Consider the following 21438-nt stretch of genomic DNA (forward strand, 5'->3'; position numbering starts at 1 on the left):
CACACTTGGATGGAGGAAAGATGTGAACTGTAGGAGCATGGCTACCTTTCCTGGCTGGCTGCTGAGTTAGTAGTTCCCGTAGGCGGCAGGTCGGTGGACCAGGTCTTACTTCTTTGGAGCCTGTGGTTGCAGGAGTGTGCTACTCTACTCCAAGAGAGTTTCTTTGGTAATTGGTGAAGCACTGGTAGCCCCCTGGGTTTTTGGGAGTCTGCAGAGTGGCAGAAGGAATTGGTTGCTCCATGAGGTTTGGGTACAGCAGACAGGCTGGCAGGGTTGGTGCCAATTCTGTTCTGATCCTCGGTTCTCGGGTCAGCAGTCTTCTTAGTCCAATACTTCTTTTGTGTCCACCGAAATATGAAGCCATGGTGCCAGGGGTCCCCTTAGAGAGGCTAAGGGGGGTGTAGGGTAGTAACCAATGGGCTATATTACCCCTGGAGTCACTATACCCTGTAGATGACTGCTTCCTTTGGAGAGTGGGCAACACCCTGTTCCAGGATTCCTAATTTCACAACACACAAGATGGTAGAATTCTAAAATTGGTGTTCACTTCAGGCTAGGTCACCCAGGTGGTGTCCAGCCAGGCAGTGTAACGAGCCTCCTGCATAGCTAAGTACCCCGCCTGACTAGGCACCAAATGGGCCCTATTCAGGGGGGTAGGCATTCCCTCATCTATGAGGGAAGCCTGGTTTGCATGCCAAAGACGGTGGGCCTTTAAAGCTCCATGCCTTGGAATGCTTATTTAGCATTCTTTCCTGGGGGAGGAGGTGATAGCATCTCTCCCCAGAGCAGACCTCTCACCTACTAGGAGGTCAGAAACTCATTTGAAGTGGCAGGCTGGACTAGACCAGTCAGTTAGCACACTAGAAGTCTGTTCGGTTTCGGGGATACCTGTAACAGGTGTGCTAAAGTATATTGCAGATTGTATCACAATTAGTCAACACCTTGCTTTGGGGTAGGAGCGCTGGCACTGAGGTCTGGGTAGCAAGCCCCAGATCACTGTCACAGTCGAAAATCAGCATCCAGCAGCTAAAAAGGGGGTAAAAAGTGGGGTGATCACTGAAACAAAAAGCAGTTTCCTTCAATGAGATAATCGGCTTTTTTAAACAACAAATCTTTCTGCTACATAAACTCTTTGACTTTTGCCTGTTAACCTGCACATCCTACGATAGATTAAAATTATTAGCATTAATATTAGATTTGCCAAGCAGTGTATTTATAGACAATAAGAATTTTTCCATAATATAACCACCTCTGTATTGTTCCTAACATGACTGAGTGGGGCTCATGCACCAAGAAGTCGAAAACACTCCATAATTCCATGAACCAAGGCTTCATCCATAGCATCTCGCGATCGCCTGTGTCAAAGGCTGCACAGAATTCCACAAAAACAAGTACAAGTGTGACTGGTATTGTGGCATGGAGATTACAGTGCAGGATAGAACAGGAAGGAGCTACAATGAAGAGTATGCCTCCCTCTGCGTACCCCAGCCTGTACAGACCAGGGTCTTTACTTTGAGCATTATCATAGTCTGAGGAGGGCCAAGTGGATGAGTAACAGCTATAATCACAATATTAATGCTATATGAAGACTTTGTTGTATGAGTGGTGGTTGTAAATAAGCCTTTTTGTGATTCCATGTCCCTAGTCACTGCCAAATTTTAGTCCTGATTTGCCTGCGACCTGCACTGGTTTTTATGGTCTGGCTTGACAGCGCAACTGTTACCAGACACCTATGTGAGTACAAATAGCGAGGGGGTTGGCTCTGCCCCATTGGGGTCTAAGAGTAATAGTTTTGATTGGGCTGACATTGTGTGCTTTCACAAAAAAAAGTGCTTGCCCTACACCACCTTTCATCATTTCAGTAAGTTATGCAACTGCCTGAGCTTGAACTACCAGGGGCACACACATGACATTATAATCTTATACCCGTGTCTTGAATAACTAGATAATGTATGGTGTTTGTCTTTCTCTGGCAGCAGCACAGATGGGAGGAGGGCATTCATTAACCTACAAGGATTTTTCAGTCTTATGTGACAGGGCAACAACCACCTGACCTTTTAAAATGCATCAATATATTTCTACTGTTCTTTGCTTCCACACAAGCACATATGCTATTTTCTTGTGATGCTTCACATTACCATACTACATTCTTTTAAAGCCAGTACTATTGACATTTCCAATTCTTGTTTTATTTTATATAGCTGGACACTTTAGTCAAGAAGGGCGGATGTGTACCGGCCCATAATGAAGTTGTGAGAAACAGCGTTACCTCACTAGAGATAGAAAGTATTTCTGTAAGAAAGAGAAATGAGGTGCAGAGTGGACGCTATCTGTTCCTCCTGTTTATGCTCTCAGGTTGCTGGAGGGCCGCGACTTGTAACTAAACTGCTATGAATGGATACAAACATTTATGGAGGGTTGGTACTTGTTTGGCTCAACAGGGGCTTGTGTTAGCTGCTGGTTTGTTGTGGATTAGTTGTTAGCTGTGGATTTTGTAACATGGGTTGACGTAAAGCTCTTCAGGTGCGACTCAGTTTTTGACTTGCCCGATTTTATCTTGGATAATGGAAGTCGCCATTTTCTCATTGTAAATCCCCATCTTTCCTGAGTCATGCAGAGTCGTAGTCATGCCTGCCCTTGGACTGAGAAGTCATCCAACCTCACCTTACTAAGAACTGTCAGAGCATCAAGTCATTTAAATAATGAAATAGATATAACACTGCATTCATTTGGGTCAAATTTCTACTTTTCATCATGCCAGGGTTCAGTAGGAGCACATACAAACATATAACCAAAACAGTGTAGTCTGAATTAACTCACTTTTACCATGTATGTTGATGAGGAATGCACACCTTGATGCACATAATCTATATCAGACATTCCTAAACTTTTGTTAGAACTTCCAATGTCTGATAGGATTCTGTATATAAGGACTGCCACTTGACCACTTGTAAAGATCACCCACATTATTTTCCAAGATTCTGCCAGATGGTCTCACCCACTGCCAGTACATTTTGCAAATTCTACACCTTACATGAAGCCAATAAATCTGAGTCCTAGAGGAAAGCTGCAGCGTGTGTTTACCCTTCACTGGGAAGGAACACTGTCTTCATGCCTGCACTGAAAAGGCCATCCTTTTTATGTCAACTAAGATATGCGGTGCTTTTCTTCTCCCTAAGGAACTCTAGACTGCAAGTTGCTGTCTCTTAGTCTAGGCATAGTAGTAGGCATTAGGTATCAGATTCTACATGACATTTTAACAATGTTAGAAATGATCATTTTATTCTTGATAGTTAAAACATGTCTATTTGCAGTTTTTATAATATTCTGTGTGTTTGTTTTAGATGTACTGCAAACCCATTGTTCCTGGAGTAATAACTTTTACTTAGAAGTGTTTAATTTTCTTAGTACACTGTGTGTGTGTTATTGTGAATAATGAAATATGTTTGTTACTATTACCACGGTGCTCCTGATCCCTTCATAGGAATTGTTAAGAAACAGAAATATTTCTATCTCAGTCACCCATTGAGTAGTGTTTTGAGTAGTTTTTTGCGGGGCTACAAATAGCCTTCCACAGTCATTGTTGGCGCATTGAACTAATTTCACCTGTCTCACCCAAGGATGGGAAATCATAGCTTGTAGAGATACGCCAAAGTGTTAACTTGGGCAACAGGGTCCAAATGAACCCCTTCGCCGCAGCACAAATTCAGCTATGACGTGGGGGTATGGGGGTGCGAGCGCGGCGCTCCCTTACTCATGATGGCTCCTTCCCGTCATGAGTCACGGGCAGTGTGTGCTCATGACGGCGTGGAGCCATCATGACCCCGCCCACTCACTAATTCGCCCGCACAGGTGGCGAATTAGTGCCGGGTGGGCGGAGCAGCAGTTGGATGACGGCTCCACGCCGTCATGAGCACAGGCCGCCCGCGACTCATGACGGCATGGAGCTGTCATGAGCATGGAAGTGGTTAAGGTTTCGGTTCTTGACCCGTAAAATTGTGTTACTATGGAAATTACTTTATTTGCTTTACGGGGCCCTTTCTCTTTTTGTCTTATTTGCAGTGGTCAAAGGAGTGTTTCAAGTATTTGCCAGAGACAACAAAACAGAAGGTGATCGTGTGTGTGGAACTTTCAATGCAACATGGGCAACATGGGACCAAGTAGACGTGGCAAATAGCTCTGGATATGCAACTTGCAGGTATCAAAGGAAGAAAGGTGTCAGTGCCTCTGTAGCATGAGTGCACAGCTGTGAACTGTGAACCTGGTAATCTGTTGAGTTTTCAGGATAAACACCGACTATGACATTTACATGTTCAGATCCACTTTAGGTAAATTTGTCTCATGAGGATTCATATAGGTTATCTTGGAACTAGAATTGTTCATGACCTATTTCCTCTCTGCAACCCTGCCAAGAGCATAGTCACGGCTGCACTCATTTGTGGGGCTTGGGTCCATGATGCATAAGTAACAGACCTAGTGTAATTTGCTTCATGTTTTCTGGCTGCATAAATACAAAGCCCTAGATTTTCATAACAGACCATGGCACAGAGTTATCAAGACGTTTCGCCCATGCAAAGTCTCAGAAAGTGACACGAAACAGTGCAAAGTTTTGATGATGTGTTTTCTTTTCAGCCCAAAACCTTTTTTTGCTCTGAAATGTTGCCCTAAAATGATATAGCGCTTAGCCTGGCATGGCATTACTATTGCATCCCTCCAAAGCTATGTATTGGGGCAGGATTAATCATTTGTATGGTATATTGAATTGACAAACAACTGTTGTTGTGCTCATCTCTAAATTAAATAAACAGCACCGCATCGTAGATGACCATCATATATGCCGGTGTTGATGTGCCGAGCTCTGGAAATCACAGGCTCAAATTAAGCACTGGGTGAAGAACAGTCCATTCATTCTCTGTACCCTTCCTATCTGAGGCAAATTAATCTAGCTATAAACTCTTTAACATTCACTGGATGGCGCTCCTACTCACAGGAAACACCTCCTGCCCACCCATGAGCTTTTTTTGCCCATTGTCTGCACTCGTCTTCTCCCTTCCATAAATTTCTCAACTACCACTATCATTTTCAGTTTCATAAGAATAAACTCATTCCCCTTGAAACCCATCCCTCCTAAATAATGCGATTACCTAATGTATTAACTCCTCAGGCATTAGTCTTTGCATTTCTTCCTGATCACAATGCCTCTTCCTTGTCTCCAGTATGTGCTCTCTTGTGTGGTCTATTTCATAAGGATAACTTCTCCCTCCCATGTGACAGCTTCCTACGATTCTCCCGTTCTGTCGCTTACATATGTAACGGGTATTATGAGTTGCTGCTAGCCGCGGCCCGTGGATTTTGCAATGCAGGGCGCGCTACGAAACTCGTTTTATTAATTTAATTGTTTACTTACCTGCAATCATCCATATTCCGGTGTTTATCACCACCCACCCTGCCCCTCCCCCCGTCTGTCTGCCCCACCGCAACTCCCTACATGGGCCGCGGCTGGTTGCTGCATATACCTGTGGATATGTGCGATGGATCGTAACACCCGGCGGAGTTGTTGCAAGGCAGCTCTGGCCTGTGGAGTCAAGATGGAATCCAAGAATCGACTCAGCACCCTGTCATTCTGCGCAAATCATTTAACCTCCTTGTGCCTACAAATGTGTAACTAGTATGGTTCTCTTGTAAATGCCAATAGTGACAAGTTCACACTGTAGGAAACTGCAAAACATAAAGTACCTGTTGTATATTATGACAGCTAGTGACCGGAAGGGGAGGAGATTGTGACGGCAGGTAGGCAATGGCCCACTGCCCTCTCACTTCCCAAAGCGATACCAAAGGGGATGATGGACGAGCGCTGGAGCAAATCAAACACTCACCCCCAGTCGACTGATCTGGGTTTCATCCATCACCATTCTTTAGCTCACTCCACCACCCCAGTTCAGACTTGGTCATATGCAAATCAGTCTGAGCCTGTGCCTCATGTCCATCATCCCCTTTGGTATCTCTCACCTCACAAGGCGCGCTATCGTGTGACGTCCTTTCAGCACGGTTCACATGCGCACCGGGCAACCAGACATTTTAGCACATGGTAAATGCCTGGACATTAGGCTTCCAGCACCTGTATGGTGATTCAATGTTGTTTCTGTTCATTGCATGGTTTCCAACCTTCCAAGCACATGGAGGCAGCCATAGATACTTTGTGCTTTTGGGTCTGGTAGGTGTGGCTGCTCAGCAGCTCAGGCAGTACTGGTGCTCAATATTCCTACCATCCCCCCAGCCCCACACCTTTGCTCCTGCTCACCCATATGAGTGCAATGGTAGCAGCGGTGACTCCTCCACTAAGGCGGAGGAGCAATGCCCCCACTGCTATTCAGCAGTGCAAAAAAGCAACAATAAAATGATAACAACACTTTGTTATTATCATTTAATTTCTCAATGATAGTCACGTTAGGGCGGGTGGTAGCAGTGTTCTGATTGGCTTAGGGGAGCCTGGGTGTTTCCTGCTTATGGGAGTCAGTTAGAGAAGCGGAGGAGAGACGGCGACCGAGGAAAGGTAAGTATTATATAATTTTTTTCCCCCAACTTCCGCCTCGCCACCCTGTTCGGTAGCAGCCGCCACTGAGTGGTAGAACAGAGAAGTGACTGTAGAATTTTAGGGTTGCTGGTTGTGGGCCAGAGGATGGAGGGGAGTAGGGGGATAAGGAACAATTAGGTAAGTAACCCTAAACAAGCTGTGTATCTACAAAACCTACTGCTAGATCTTTTCTGAGAGTTTTATCACTCAATACTTTGCCACATACAAAGACCAGGGACACTATTTTTCTTATTTAATCTACACCTCTTTTTGCAACAACCAAAAGGTAAAATCAACGAGGTGAGTTGTGAGGGGGAAGAGCACCATTCCATTAATACACCCCAGGTTCACGCACAGACATTCTCTATAGACATTATTAGCCTCTGGACTATGATGCATCCTGTAAGACACGTCACAGGATATGTACGTGGTTATCTCAGTCTTTGGAGGAAGGATCTATCTACCTCCATTTCTGTGAGTGATGCTAGCCGGAACCAATCTGGGTAGCCATCCAATGCATGTTAGTGGAAGGACCTAAAGAACAATTTGTCACACTTAGATAACATTTATATTACTACTGGCTTAATGTACTCTTCTGGAGTGCACCTTAGCATGCACAGAATACATTGGAATGTCCTTCTCTTTTTTAAATCTACATATAAACCCGCCACTAAGCCATTATGTCTTACCTTGGATTTGCTAAATTTAAAGAGACTTTCTCAGAACCTGGAATCTAGCACACCTGTGATATGTCCATACAATGTGCTATATTCACACAAATGTGGAATGCACCACCAGCACTTAGAATGATTATGTCCATCCACTGTCGATTTTATATTAACACTTTCTTTATTCTTCAAATTCAGTAAAATGACAGGCAAACAGCAGATGAGTTTTGTCCAACGGGACTTTGCAAGTCAATCTAAATCATATAAAGTAGTAGGTCTGCAGTGAATAGCAGGTTCCTGTTATCCTATTTGGAAAACTATTCCCTCCTAAATCCAAGGACAGTTAAGTATATAAGGCTCCTGTGCCGTATTAATACGAGGACAAGAACGTCAAGTTAGCGTCCTCCTCAAATTCTAAGAATAAAGAAAGTTTTTATATTAAATAGACAGTGGATGGACATAATCATTCTTGGTGATGGTGGTGCATTCCACATTTGTGTGAATTTGGATCAAGAAGACAAAAACTTCCAACAGAGCATTCTCCGGAGCAGCACCAAGAATATGGAACTCGCTTCCACCATACATCAGAAAAATCTCCTCTACTCCTCTCTTTAAAAATGAAGCCAAATTATTCTTGATGAGAAAATTCCTTCCTTAAATCCGCACAATCACGACACCAGCTCTACAACCTCCTAACTAGCTCTACTCTCGGGTCACTGAGACTGCGAAGTTAAGACCTACACGAACTAGAACTTACTTTCTTGTACAGAACAATTCTTAATGCTGCTATTCTCTGTTAGTTTTATATTATGTTTTTTTGTATGCAATGTTCTGCATTAAATATGTACACCCTGCTCTCTATGTAACGCGCTGATACCCTATCTTGGGTCATGTTCGCGCTATAGAAAACTCTAAAAATAAAAATAAATAAATTGGTGTTGGAGACTGCTCCTTGGAAACCGCAGGAGCAGTGGATATGCACACTGTTTGAGCAAAAAGGCTCATGATCTGGAACTCTTTTGGGTGATTGTTGTGTGGGGAGGTGCGTCACCAATATACAGAGGTATAATTGTTTTGGCTTGCTGTTTCAAGTTTGACAATGTACTGTATCTTAATTTTCCTGTGTCCTGTGTGTCCACTCTCCACCATGGATATGACACTTCATGGAATGTTGCTATGTCACTTGCAATGTTGTTCTGTCTGGAACAGGGCAGTCTGATGCTCCCGGTGGGGTATTCTGTCAATGCATATGAGTAAACTGTAACTGAACCTGATGTTTCTCGAACCTATCCGGACGTGTCAGTAAAGAAGCTACCTGTTTGTGCTGGGAAGTCCAAACTGGATGCTATACAACAGGGGCTTCACAACACAATGTACAATTACCTAATTTGACTAACACACCTGATACAATGATTTGTAGATGAGAAATTCTGGAGACTGTCCGTAAAGATCTGGAGTGTAGCGGTCACTGTATGTCTACCTCTACTCTCCCCTTTTTCAGCACCCAAAGACTTTTGGAACCATGCAAAACAGAGTTGGGTGTCACTCGTTAACTATGAGTCTGACATGGGCTGTCTCATATTTACCACAATAATCTGAGCAACTCGATGCAACTTTCACACCTAAGGGAACAGTGTCCTTGTTGGTCAGATGCTTTAGCTCTGTAGACTTTGAGGATCTGATATTCAGTGTAAAGTCCTGATAACCTATTTTGTGGACTTTTTGACCTTCTTATTTCTGATCCTCAGCCACTGGGCCACCTACCTTTAGGAGACAGACAGTTGCATTATCCAAATAAAATTGTACTTTCTGTGGTATTTGATTTGCTCACTGACCTGGTATGTGTTTTTATCGAAGATATTGGTCATTGCTAACATTACTGCTATGTGTCTTCTCCAGTGCTGGCTGGGTGGCTAATGTAACAAAATATAACTTCAAGGACCTATCTGGGATGAACTGCACCCATGGCAACAATGGCACCGATAGCACCAATGGGACCAATAGCACCAACGGCACCGATAGCACCAATGGCACCGATAGCACCAACGGCACCGATAGCACCAACGGCACCGATAGCACCAATGGCACCGATAGCACTGTGACAGGTTCCAACGCCTTCTTCTGCTTCCGTGCAGCACGTAAGTACTGGGGAATTTCTAGGCACTGGAAGCTCATGGACCACACACTCATGCTACAGAAATGAGAACCACATTCACAGACATTGCATCACTCAAAAGGTTTGGGTCACCATCTCTTGAAAGCAGAAGTTAGAAGTCCCTTTTTAAATATTATTCCAGCATAGATTCTAGTTCCACTTTATACTGTGTTGAATTGTGATATGTACCCCACTGTATTTATTTATAACGGGTAGTTGTAGTACATACCCTACAGCCCTGTGTTTTCGGTTCCTGATTGCCCTATATGGGCCAGGTGGGAAACTGGCCTCTTAAAGAATGGTCACAGTCCAGTCCACAGAGGTAAACAGGTTTGACTTAGGGTTTCTTGGCTCACCTTCAGTGCCCCGGCCAGAGCGACGAGGCAATCCTTGCAGAAAATGTGTGAACTGTTTGTTTTAACAGCATAGCCAGTTAGAAAATAATTAACTAAACAAAACACAAATATGAAATAATGGTATTAATTGAAAATGTATTGAAAAAAACAAAAGCACTAGAAAAAAATATTACTTTATGCAAAACTCACACAGCGGGTAAAATTTCTTCGTGAATGCTCATTGAAGAGGAGAGAGCTACAGAGATGCTACAAATAAGTCTAAGATACAGTTGGATTAGTCACTGCTATCCTCTGAAGGAGGTGTTTTAGAAAAAAAATTCAAAACTTCCTAGGTTGTGGCAATCTCCAGCAAATGACGGCAAGTTTCACAGTACTCAGCCTAATTGGTAAAATGGTTAGGCGTACCTTTCATCCACAGTCGACTTTTCGGTAAACATTGTTTACAACGCGGTGTTTACACCGAAGTGCCTTTAAACGATGCCATTACAACGCAAGTCGTTACTACGCTGGATGGCGCTGTTGGATTGTTGTAATTTTATATTCCAACACCTTCTCTACTGTTACGTGGACTGGTGTTGGAATATAAAATTATAATATTCCAAAATCCGCGCCCTCCAACGCAAGTCATTGTAACGACTTGCGTTGTAATGCCTGCGTTGTCAAGTACCGCAATCTAAAAGATCGCGTTGTACTGACATACATCCGACTGTTCTGCCCTTCTAAGAACCTAACCGGTCCTATCCATCCTACTAAAAAGGGTTTCCAACCATACTTTCTAATACTGCAATAGAATTCTTGTTGAGTGCTGGAGACCCGATTCACAAAAGTAATCTGAGACAAAATCGGAACTTTACGACTTTCGGTATTCACAAAGGTCATTTAGGAGTAGTAAAGTTAGGAATCCTCACTTTACTACTCGTAATCCTAAAGTTAGGATTTTGTCTCAGATTACTTTTGTGAATCGAGCCCAATGTGTCTACACAGGGCCTCATTTTGAAAAAAACTAAGCTTGTACATTTCATTTCCTTACATATTTTCAGATTGAATTTCCAGATCAGCGCCAGACCCCCTTTTGTTTGCTATTGTTGTGCTCCCAGTGAAGGAGACCGACCACTTTTTCACAAGTGGGAACCGAACTGGCTTTGTGCCAGAATTTGGTAATAGGCGTCAAAGGTCCTTTAGGTAAAGCAAGCATCTCAGTAGTTGTTGGATTAGGCACATAGAATCCCATGTCTCAAAGGTCCTAAGAGAAGATAGGATATATATGTATGTGTATGGAGTTTGTATAATACAGACCTATTCAGAAGGCAGAGGAGGGCTGTACAAGGCCAATTACAAAGACACAAATATTGATTACTTTGAAGGATAGTTGCTTTCTGAGAGTAGAAGGGGACTGCTACTGCATCATGATTTAGTGCTCTTTGTTGACGTGGCTTCTGTCAATTCTTATTTGGAGTAGGATTGGAGCATTCCTGATAGATATGAAAATGTTGTTTGCATCCTGGATGCATAGGTGCAGAGATACAGAAGGTAACCTGGATGCATAGGTGCACAGATGCAGAAGGCATCCTGGATGCATAGATGCAGAGATACAGAAGGTAACCTGGATGCATAGGTGCACAGATGCAGAAGGCATCCTGGATGCATAGATGCAGATACACTTAATGTATACTGGGTACATAGATGCAGAGATGCAGAAAAAAATCCAGGGTGCATAGATGTAGAAGGCTTCCTGGATGCAGAAAGCGCCCTGGATGCATCGAACTAGAGATGCAGAAGGCTTCCTGGATGCATAGATGCAGAACACATCCTGGATGCACAGATGCACAGATGTAGAACGCATAGTAGGTGCATATATGCAGACATACGGAACTTATCCTGGGTGCATAAATGTAGAGATGCAGAAGGCATCCTGGGTGAACAGAAGCAGAGTTGCAGAGAGCCAGTAGGCATCCTGGATGCATAGGTGCAGAACGCATCCTGGGTGCTTAGATATAGAGATGCAGATACATCCTGGGTGAATAGATGCAGAGATGCAGACACTTTCTGGGTGAATAGATGCAGCGATGTAGACGTGTCCTGGGTGAATAAATGCAGCGATGCAGACGTGTCCTAGGTGAATAGATGCAGAGATGAAGACGTATCCTGGGTGAATAGATGCAGCGATGCAGATGCATCCTGGGTGAATAGATGCAGCGGATGCAGATGCATCCAGGGTGAATAGATGCAGCGATGCAGAACGCATCCTGGGTGAACAGAAGCAGAGTTGCAGAGAGCCAGTAGGCATCCTGGATGCATAGGTGCAGAACGCATCCTGGGTGCTTAGATATAGAGATGCAGAATGCATCCTGGGGGAATAGATGCAGAGATGCAAACGCATACTGGGTGAATAGATGCAGCGATGCAGAACGCATCCTGGGTGAATAGATGCAGCGATGCAGATGCATCCTGGGTGAATAGATGCAGAGATGCAGACGCATCCTGGGTGAATAGATGTAACAATGCAGACGTGTCCTGGGTGAATAGATGCAGCGATGCAGATGCATCCTGGGTGAATAGATGCAGCGATGCAGACACATCCTTGGTGAATAGATGCAGCGATGCAGATGCATCCTGGGTGAATAGATGCAGCGATGCAGACACATCCTTGGTGAATAGATGCAGCGATGCAGACACATCCTTGGTGAATAGATGCAGCGATGCAGATGCATCCTGGGTGAATAGATGCAGAGATGCAGACGCATCCTGGGTGCTTAGATATAGAGATGCAGAATGCATCCTGGGAGCATAGATGCAGAACACATCCACAATGCATTTATGCAGACACATGGAACACCTCCTGTGTGCATAGCTGCAGAGATGCAGAAGGCATCCTGGATGCGTAGATGCAAGATGCGCAGTGCCGGCTTCTCAGCAGAGGTGGGAGAGCCTTGGCCCACTGCTTTTTGCAGTGTAGACAAAGGAAAATGAAAATGATAATTTTAACTAGAGGTTACTATAATTTGAGTTTTTCCGGTTGCAGCCTCTTTGTGGAGCAGGGGCTGTTCTCAAAGCAGCGGGAGGGGTAGTTTGCACTACCTATGTGCGCATGAGTGCTTATCCAACCCTCTCAGGACACCCAGAATAGTTGTGCGTAAATACAATGTTCTGCATGCAGGCTGTATTACAGCCTACGTGGAGTACATGCCCTCCCCTCTAGCCCCTGTGGGAGCACTGTGTCAATGTGATTGGCTGCAGGGAGCCCTGGTGCTTCCTGCTTCCTGTCTCCCCCAAGAAGCCAGGAAGAGGCCGTAGGAGAGTCTGAGGCCGGCCAGGAGGTAAGTGATTTGTTTTTTTATGCCATGCCGCTGGAGATAGAGAAGGCATCCTGGGTGAATAAATGCAGAGAGACAGAAGGCATCCTGAATGCATAGATGCTGGGTTGCAGAACAGTACATGGATGCATAGATACAGAGATACAGAAGGCAACCTGGATGCATTGATGGCAGGGATGCAGAAGGCATCCTGAATGCATAGATGCAGGGATGCAGAAGGCAACCTGGATGCATAGATGCAGGGATGCAGAATCATTCTGGATGCATAGAAGCTGGGAGGCAGAGGGCATCCTGGATGCATAGATGCTGGGATGCAAAAGAGTACATGGATGCAATAATGCAGGGAGACAGAAAGCAACCAGGATGCATAGATGCTGGGATGCAGAACAGTACATGGATGCATAGATGCAGGGATACAGAAGGCAACCTTGATGCATAGATGCAGGGAGACAGAATGCATCCTGGATGCATAGATGCAGGGAGACAGAAGGCATCCTGGATGCATAGATGCAGGTATGCAGAACAGTACATGGATGCATAGATGCAGAGATACAGAAGGGCATCCTGGATGCATAGATGCAGGGAGACAGAATGCATTTTGGATGCATAGATGCAGGGAGACAGGAGGCATCCTGGATGCATAGATGCAGGGATGCAGAAGGCAACCTGGATGCATAGATGCAGGGATGCAGAAATTATTCTGGATGCATAGAAGCTGGGAGGCAGAGGGCATCCTGGATGCATAGATGCTGCAATGCAAAAGAGTACATGGATGCATAGATGCAGGGAGACAGAAAGCAACCAGGATGCATAGATGCTGGGATGCAGAACAGTACATGGATGCATAGATGCAGGGATACAGAAGGCAACCTGGATGCATAGATGCAGGGAGACAGAATGCATCCTGGATGCATAGATCAGGGAGACAGAAGGCATCCTGGATGCATAGATGCAGGTATGCAGAACAGTACATGGATGCATAGATGCAGAGATACAGAAGGCATCCTGGATGCATAGATACAGGGAGACAGAATGCATCCTGGATGCATAGATGCTGGGAGGCAGAAGGGTTCTTGGATGCATAGATGTAGGGAGACATAAGGCAACCTGGATGCATAGATGCAGGGATGCAGAAATCATTCTGGATGCATAGAAGCTGGGAGGCAGAGGGCATCCTGGATGCATAGATGCTGCAATGCAAAAGAGTACATGGATGCATAGATGCAGGGAGACAGAAAGCAACCAGGATGCATAGATGCTGGGATGCAGAACAGTACATGGATGCATAGATGCAGGGATACAGAAGGCAACCTGGATGCATAGATGCAGGGAGACAGAATGTAAATGTAAATGTAAATGTAAATGTAAAGTGTTTTGTAGCGCGCTCAATTACTACCGGAGTATCCTGGCGCGAATGACCGCTGGGGAACCCGTCCTGGCTTTCCCTGTGAGATGGTCCCATGCTGGGTATCTCCAAGGTGAAGCCAGGCATCCCCGGCGTCTGTGGGGGGCCGTTGTAGAGATGAGGCAAGCTTAATGCCCAGAGTTACCGAGTGTGATCACTGCCCAAAGTGGGCACCGAGGCGAGAATTATCAGTCCGCTGACCCTGGTCCTCGACCCTGCCGCGTCGGGAATCGAACCCTGGTCCCGGGCCGTTCTCAGCCTCCGGGTCTGCCGCCTCTAACCAGTGAGCCACACCTGCATCCTGGAGGCATAGATCAGGGAGACAGAAGGCATCCTGGATGCATAGATGCAGGTATGCAGAACAGTACATGGATGCATAGATGCAGAGATACAGAAGGCATCCTGGATGCATAGATACAGGGAGACAGAATGCATCCTGGATGCATAGATGCAGGGAGACAGAAGGCATCCTGGATGCATAGATGCAGGGATGCAGAAGGCAACCTGGATGCATAGATGCAGGGATGCAGAAATCATTCTGGATGCATAGAAGCTGGGAGGCAGAGGGCATCCTGGATGCATAGATGCTGGGATGCAAAAGAGTACATGGATGCATAGATGCAGGGAAGCCAGAAAGCAACCAGGATGCATAGATGCTGGGATGCAGAACAGTACATGGATGCATAGATGCAGGGATACAGAAGGCAACCTGGATGCATAGATGCAAGGGGGCAGAATGCATCCTGGATGCATAGATCCTGGGAGACAGTATGCAGAACAGTACATGGATGCATAGATGCAGAGATACAGAAGGGCATCCTGGATGCATAGATGCAGGGAGACAGAATGCATCCTGGATGCATAGATGCAGGGAGACAGAAGGCATCCTGGATGCATAGATGCAGGGATGCAGAAGGCAACCTGGATGCATAGATGCAGGGATGCAGAAATCATTCTGGATGCATAGAAGCTGGGAGGCAGAGGGCATCCTGGAAACATAGATGCTGGGATGCAAAAGAGTACATGGATGCATAGATGCAGGGAGACAGAAAGCAACCAGGATGCATAGATGCAGGGAGACAGAATGCATCCTGGATGCATAGATGCAGGGAGACAGAAGGCATCCTGGATGCATAGATGCAGGTATGCAGAACAGTACATGGATGCATAGATGCAGAGATACAGAAGGCATCCTGGATGCATAGATGCAGGGAGACAGAATGCATCCTGGATGCATAGATGCAGGGAGACAGAAGGCATCCTGGATGCATAGATGCTGGGAGGCAGAAGGGTTCCTGGATGCATAGATGCAGGGAGACAGAAAGCATTCTGGATGCATAGATGCAGGGATGCAGAAGAGTACATGGGTGCATAGATGCAGAGATACAGAAGGCAACCTGGATGCATAGATACTGGGAGGCAGAAGGGTTACTGGATGCATAGATGCTGGGAGGCAGAAAAGTACATGGATGCATAGATGCAGGGATGCAGAAGGCATCCTGGATGCATAGATACTGGGAGGCAGAAGGGTTACTGGATGCATAGATGCTGGGAGGCAGAAAAGTACATGGATGCATAGATGCAGAGATACAGAAGGCAACCTGGATACATGGATGCAGAATGCATCCTGGATGCATAGATGCTGGGAGGCAGAAGAGTAGATGGATGCAGAGATACAGAATGACACCTGGATGCATAGATGCAGGGATGCAGAAGGGTTCCTGGATGAATAGATGCTGAAGGCATGCTGGATGCATTGATGCATGGATGCAGAAGGCATCCTGGATGCATAGATGCAGGGATGCAGAAGAGTACATGGATTCAGAGACACAGAAGGCTACCTGGATGCATGGATGCAGAAGTCATCCTGGATGCATAGATGCAGGGATGCACAAAGCATCCTGGATGCATAGATGCTGGGAGGCAAAGGTTTCCGGAATGCATAGATATAGGGATGCAGAAGGCATCCTGGATGTATAGATACAGGGATGCAGAAGTGTTGCTGGTTGCATAAATGCAGGGATGCAGAACGCATCCTTAGTGCATAGATGCAGAGATGCAGAAGGGTTCCTGGATGCATAGACGGAGGGATGCAGAAGGCATCCTGGGTGCATTATTATTTTACTTTTTTGCACTTCTTCGTCTCTATCTGGTGGTGTAGTGGGTTGAGTGTGGACCTAGAGCCACCAAAGTAAGACTTTGAAAGGGTAGAGGGCTAGTCATAATTTGTAGATGATGCAGATGGTGGTAAGGATGGCGTAGGCTGCTAGTCGAAACACTAGAAATCCACCAGGGAAGGGGTACAGGTTGCTATAATATGACTGCAGAGTTAACTGTATTAAACAGGATAATATCGGAGGTAATGGTTTGATGCTTATCTCATTTTCCAAATTTGGGATCAAAATTAATGATAGTTAAATAAAAATCTTATGTAAAAAGACATAACTGCAACATGCAGCCATCACATACCAATGTGTTATGCAGCATCTAACAAAGGAAAAGCTGGTGGTGATATGTCCTGCACCCCAGCTTTTATAAGTGACTCCTAACTTTACTACTACTAAATTGAGAAAAATCCTAATTTTAAGACTTTCGGTATTCACAGAAGGCCTTTAGGCATCCTAAAGTTAGGAGTCCTAACTTCTGTGAATACCGAAATGAGTAAGTTCATTCTGTGAATACCGAAAGTAGTAAGTGCATTCTGTGAATGCCAAAAGTAGTAAGTTCATTCTGTGAATACCAAAAGTAGTAAGTGCAATCTGTGAATACCAAAACAGTAGTAAGTTTAGGATTGAGTCTTAAGTTCATTCTGTGAATCGGGCCCCAAGTCTTTACAATGCATGCTTTTACCATGCATGCCTTTACAACAAATTTCGTTGTAAAGACAAGATTAGAAAATATATATGCATGGTAAAGAGCACACCTCAGCTCCCCCAGCCCTGCAATCTACCCACCCCAGTCCTAACAACTACCGGACCCTCTACCCTGAGCCCTAAAACCCATCCCTCAGCCAAAAAAAATAGCCTGACCCCAGCCTCCACACCAAGAGCCCTAAAACCGCAATTCCAGCCCTAAAACCAACACCTATCCCCCCCCCTGCCCCGCCCCCCTCCGCTTACCAAGACGGGTACCAGTCACTCCTGTCCCCACTCATCTACTCTGCATCTAGAGTGCTGACTGCCTGAGCTAAGCATATGCGTGGTTAAGGCACATGCATGTTAAGGCAAGCGTTGTTCCGCTTATGTTGAAATGTGACTCGTCGTTCAGCCCACGTTGTAAAGGCTGTTCCCCCTTTCCATGTAGGCATACCCAGACCCACTGAGCTGCCATGCAGTGGACGCCACAGGAGAGTTCCAATCAGGCTGCTCAGCTGGCTCCCACACGCTCTGCACAGACGCCCCCAGGAATGGGCTTGTTGCAAGGGATGCCTGCTCCGCATCAGGTGGGAAAACCAAAGTGCTCCTGTCTGCCAACCAGAGCTCTGTAAAGAAACAGACAATGCCCTGATGGAAGAGAGAAGAAATGTGGCAGGAGCCAAACCATCAATGAGCCCGGCCAGTGTGTCATTCCATTCTCTGGTTACCAATGACCATATGGACTCCGTGATGGACTGGGAGCTACATTCGTGTTAATACCAACCCGAAGCGTAGCAAGCGCCTGGCAGTGCCCAGGGGGACTGTGGGCGGTGGAATCATCTGCATGTCTTCAAGAACACTGTGGCTGCTTCCCAGGGCTGTTTGCCTGGCTGCAGGGCTGAGGGTCCCTGTCCACCCACTCCCAAAGGCTGCCCGAGACCCTCAGGGAAACAAGGGATTCATCCGCCTGGGTCTTCCCATGGCCAGTCCACTATGTACTGAAGAGTGCAGCTTGTAAAGTCACAAAACAGGACAACTAATAGGACGAGCAGCAAAAATATCTATAGCAATAATATAGTAATAGTATAACATCAAAAATCTAGAAACTATAATAACGTACAACCAAGTGTGGAACAGAAGGCGAATCTTATATCAGAGAAGAATAGGGCCAGTAATGGATGGACACGGATATTTAGAAGAAAGGAGAAAGGTACTCAGATTAGAGGAAAGACTTTTGGGGCCTTCTTTACCTTTGCAATAGAGAAAGATCAGTCAGCAGGTATCGTCATACACTACAGCGGATAAGTGCACATTTTACTGTATTATTCATTTAAACGAAATACTAACATTTCCCTTCTCCTCCCCAGTCATGTCCTCCGGCCTGTATCCTGTTTACCCTCCAAGTGCCTCGCAGCTGCTGACCAAAACAGAAGCCACAAGCCTGTGTGTGTCACTGCTCGGTAATTTAGCAACAAAGGAAGAAATCACGAATTCCAACCGGTCTTCACTACCCTTGGGCCTGTAAGTAACCTCGAGCAGTGTGTGTGTGTCATCGCTACAATCTAGTGTGGTTGCTAAATCAAATATTTGCACCTGTTGAACAGTGTGGACAACATGTATGGGGTCGCAAATCTTTTGGCCACTCTGGAAAGAAATGCCGCCGTCACCTAAAAAAGTAACATTTACCCATTAAAGTGCTGAAGTTACTAATGCGAGTTAATACCAAGTGCCTGGACTCTAGGAAGACCCACACACACAGGCACTTTCACGCGCACACACGCACGCGCTCTCTCTCGCACTGTCTCTCTCGTTCTCTCTCTCTTTCTACAGTCAGTCTCCAAACATATATTTCAAATATTTTAAAGAGATCCTGTATTTTTATAAATTGCACTTATAACTCCAAGGAACAATCATAGAACCAAAATGAGAGCTAAACTTTAACATACACATGATGCTAGTCACAGCAACTAGCAAAAGCAAAGAGAATCAAAGTAAAGTTTGCCACCTTGATTGCTTAGGAGACCAGTGATCCTTGAGTGGAGTCTACCTACCCCCAGATTTCATTTGACCCTCCAGGGTATGTCCCCCAGTGGGCCCACACCGAGTCCCTGGCTGTACAGGGATCAAGGGATGAAGACTTGACAGCACTTACTCTACCTGGGACTAACACCAGGAAATCCCGAGAGGTAGCTGAGACCTCTAAAAGATGCAGTATTAATAACAATTATCTATACTACTATTATAAAGAGAGAACTTGCACCTTTTGGCCAGGTAAACTCGGGAACCACAGCGCCAATCTACACACCCGATACATCTATGAAAATGTCAGGGTGTGTAGATGGACATAGGCTATATAAATTTTTAAAAAAAGTATATTAAAAAATTAGGTTTGTAAACAAAGTAGTCCCCTGAAAATAGCGCCGGCCGGGACCTAGCGCTGGCGGCGACGCGACGTGCGTGATGACGACGAAGGAGGAGGGGCGGTGCAGTGACGAGCGGCTGTGTAGTGAGGAGCGGTGGCACAGGTAAGGAAAGGGAAAGTGAGACTGTGTGATGCAGGGGGAGGCAAGAAGGAGGCAGCAATAAATGAAAATGTCGGAGCACGAGTGAGTCGGGGCGGGAGGGGGGCGCGAGTGAGTCGGGGCGGGAGGGGGTGCGAGTGAGTCGGGGCGGGAGGGGGGCGCGAGTAAGTCGGGCGGGAGGGGGGCGGGGATGAGTCGGGGCGGGAGGGAGTCGGTGCGGAGGGGGTCGGGGCGAGAGCGGGTGTACTGCCCCCAGCCCCTTTCTGCCCCAGGTAACGCTGGGGCGGGCTGCTAGTTATGATAATAAATGAGCAGTCCCCCATGAAGGTTCACCGGCCTTGTAAATGGTCTCTCGTGTGCTCAGCCAATTAGTCGTACTAGGTCTCCAGTCTTTTATTTCAGAAAAGGTGAATTCTTCTTCATCTTTTGATCTTACCAAGACCTCCGTCCAGAACCTTGGCTACACTCTATGCCACTCAACTCTGCGGACAGGCTCGTCAGTCTTTCTAACCTCTGGGTCTACTGAGGGAGACTTGAAGATTAATTCGGACTTTGTTTTGATGGAAGTCATTCTGTTCACCCATGAGACTTTCAGTAGCAAATTAACAGTCTACAGAGCTCCTTCTCTATAGGAGAATGTATTTGGAATGATAATACACAAAACACCAGTCTTGGGTTGTGGTGCTCGGTTGGATCCCTCACACACTCATCAGTGACACCTGTCCTTATGGGCCAACCAGAGGTAAGGGAAGGGGTACCACTTCCCTGTGTGTGTGCTCACACCCCAGGGGCCTCATTACCCCACTCTAGTCTTCATATTCTTCACCAAAATGGAGTCCGACACTAAAACTGTGCTTGGCTGAACATTCAAAGGTAGGGCACCCGGCAGTGGCATTAGGAGGAGGTGGAGGCTTCCCGATGACAGATGGCCTTAACCAAAGGTGCGCAGAGTGTGCCTGGGACACGTAACATCCTCGCATCCCACAAAGCACCGTGGACCTACTAAGTGACATCACAGTGCGGACTGTCATGGCTGCTGCTGAGTTATGAGACGCAGGGCACAGCCAAGTGTAAGTGTAGAGATTAAGAAGTTTATTAGGCAGCAAACAACTAACCCCCCCCCCCCCCCAACCCCCCTCAACATTCCCGCCCCTCATCAACTGCCCGCTTCCAAAGCCGCCTGGATTTCTCCATTCTATAGAGTCCAGCAGTGAAGCATCCAGTTGCCAGGATATAATGCATCTCCCTACTTTAATACACTAACAAAAATGCTAACAGTTGCTACAGTATAAATAATATATTCACACATCTAAATCAATTATTGAGCTACTCAATTCTTCATAACTAGCATACAACAGTTCCAAACACAGTAAGCATTTGAATACCACTTAGGTGCATATTTTAAGTGCATACATTAACTTTAAACAGCTTAGGACTACACCCACAAACCGATGTCACGTTCCTCCTTACTGGTCTTTGCCTTCCTCTCCATTCAACAGGTTCACTTCTGAATCCAAAACCCTCTTTGGTTCAGAAAAGCGTGCCATAACTTTCCATCACCCTATTACCAACTATTCTCAGTTCGGACA

At 45.8% G+C, this 21438-nt stretch overlaps 1 protein-coding gene across 1 annotated transcript in view; it reads left to right on the forward strand.

The window, feature by feature from the left end:
- LOC147729245 (uncharacterized) overlaps positions 1–21438 on the forward strand; it is a 55533-nt gene that overhangs the window by 17956 nt on the left and 16139 nt on the right. Inside the window, exons 4-6 of the mRNA XM_086959548.1 lie at positions 4063–4198; positions 9142–9380; positions 18695–18848. Coding sequence (XP_086815674.1) covers positions 4063–4198; positions 9142–9380; positions 18695–18848 — 529 coding nt within the window. The remainder of the gene's footprint in view (positions 1–4062; positions 4199–9141; positions 9381–18694; positions 18849–21438) is intronic.

This window comes from Lissotriton vulgaris, chromosome 2_2 (assembly GCF_964263255.1).
Source record: "Lissotriton vulgaris chromosome 2_2, aLisVul1.2, whole genome shotgun sequence".
Taxonomy (NCBI): domain Eukaryota; kingdom Metazoa; phylum Chordata; class Amphibia; order Caudata; family Salamandridae; genus Lissotriton; species Lissotriton vulgaris.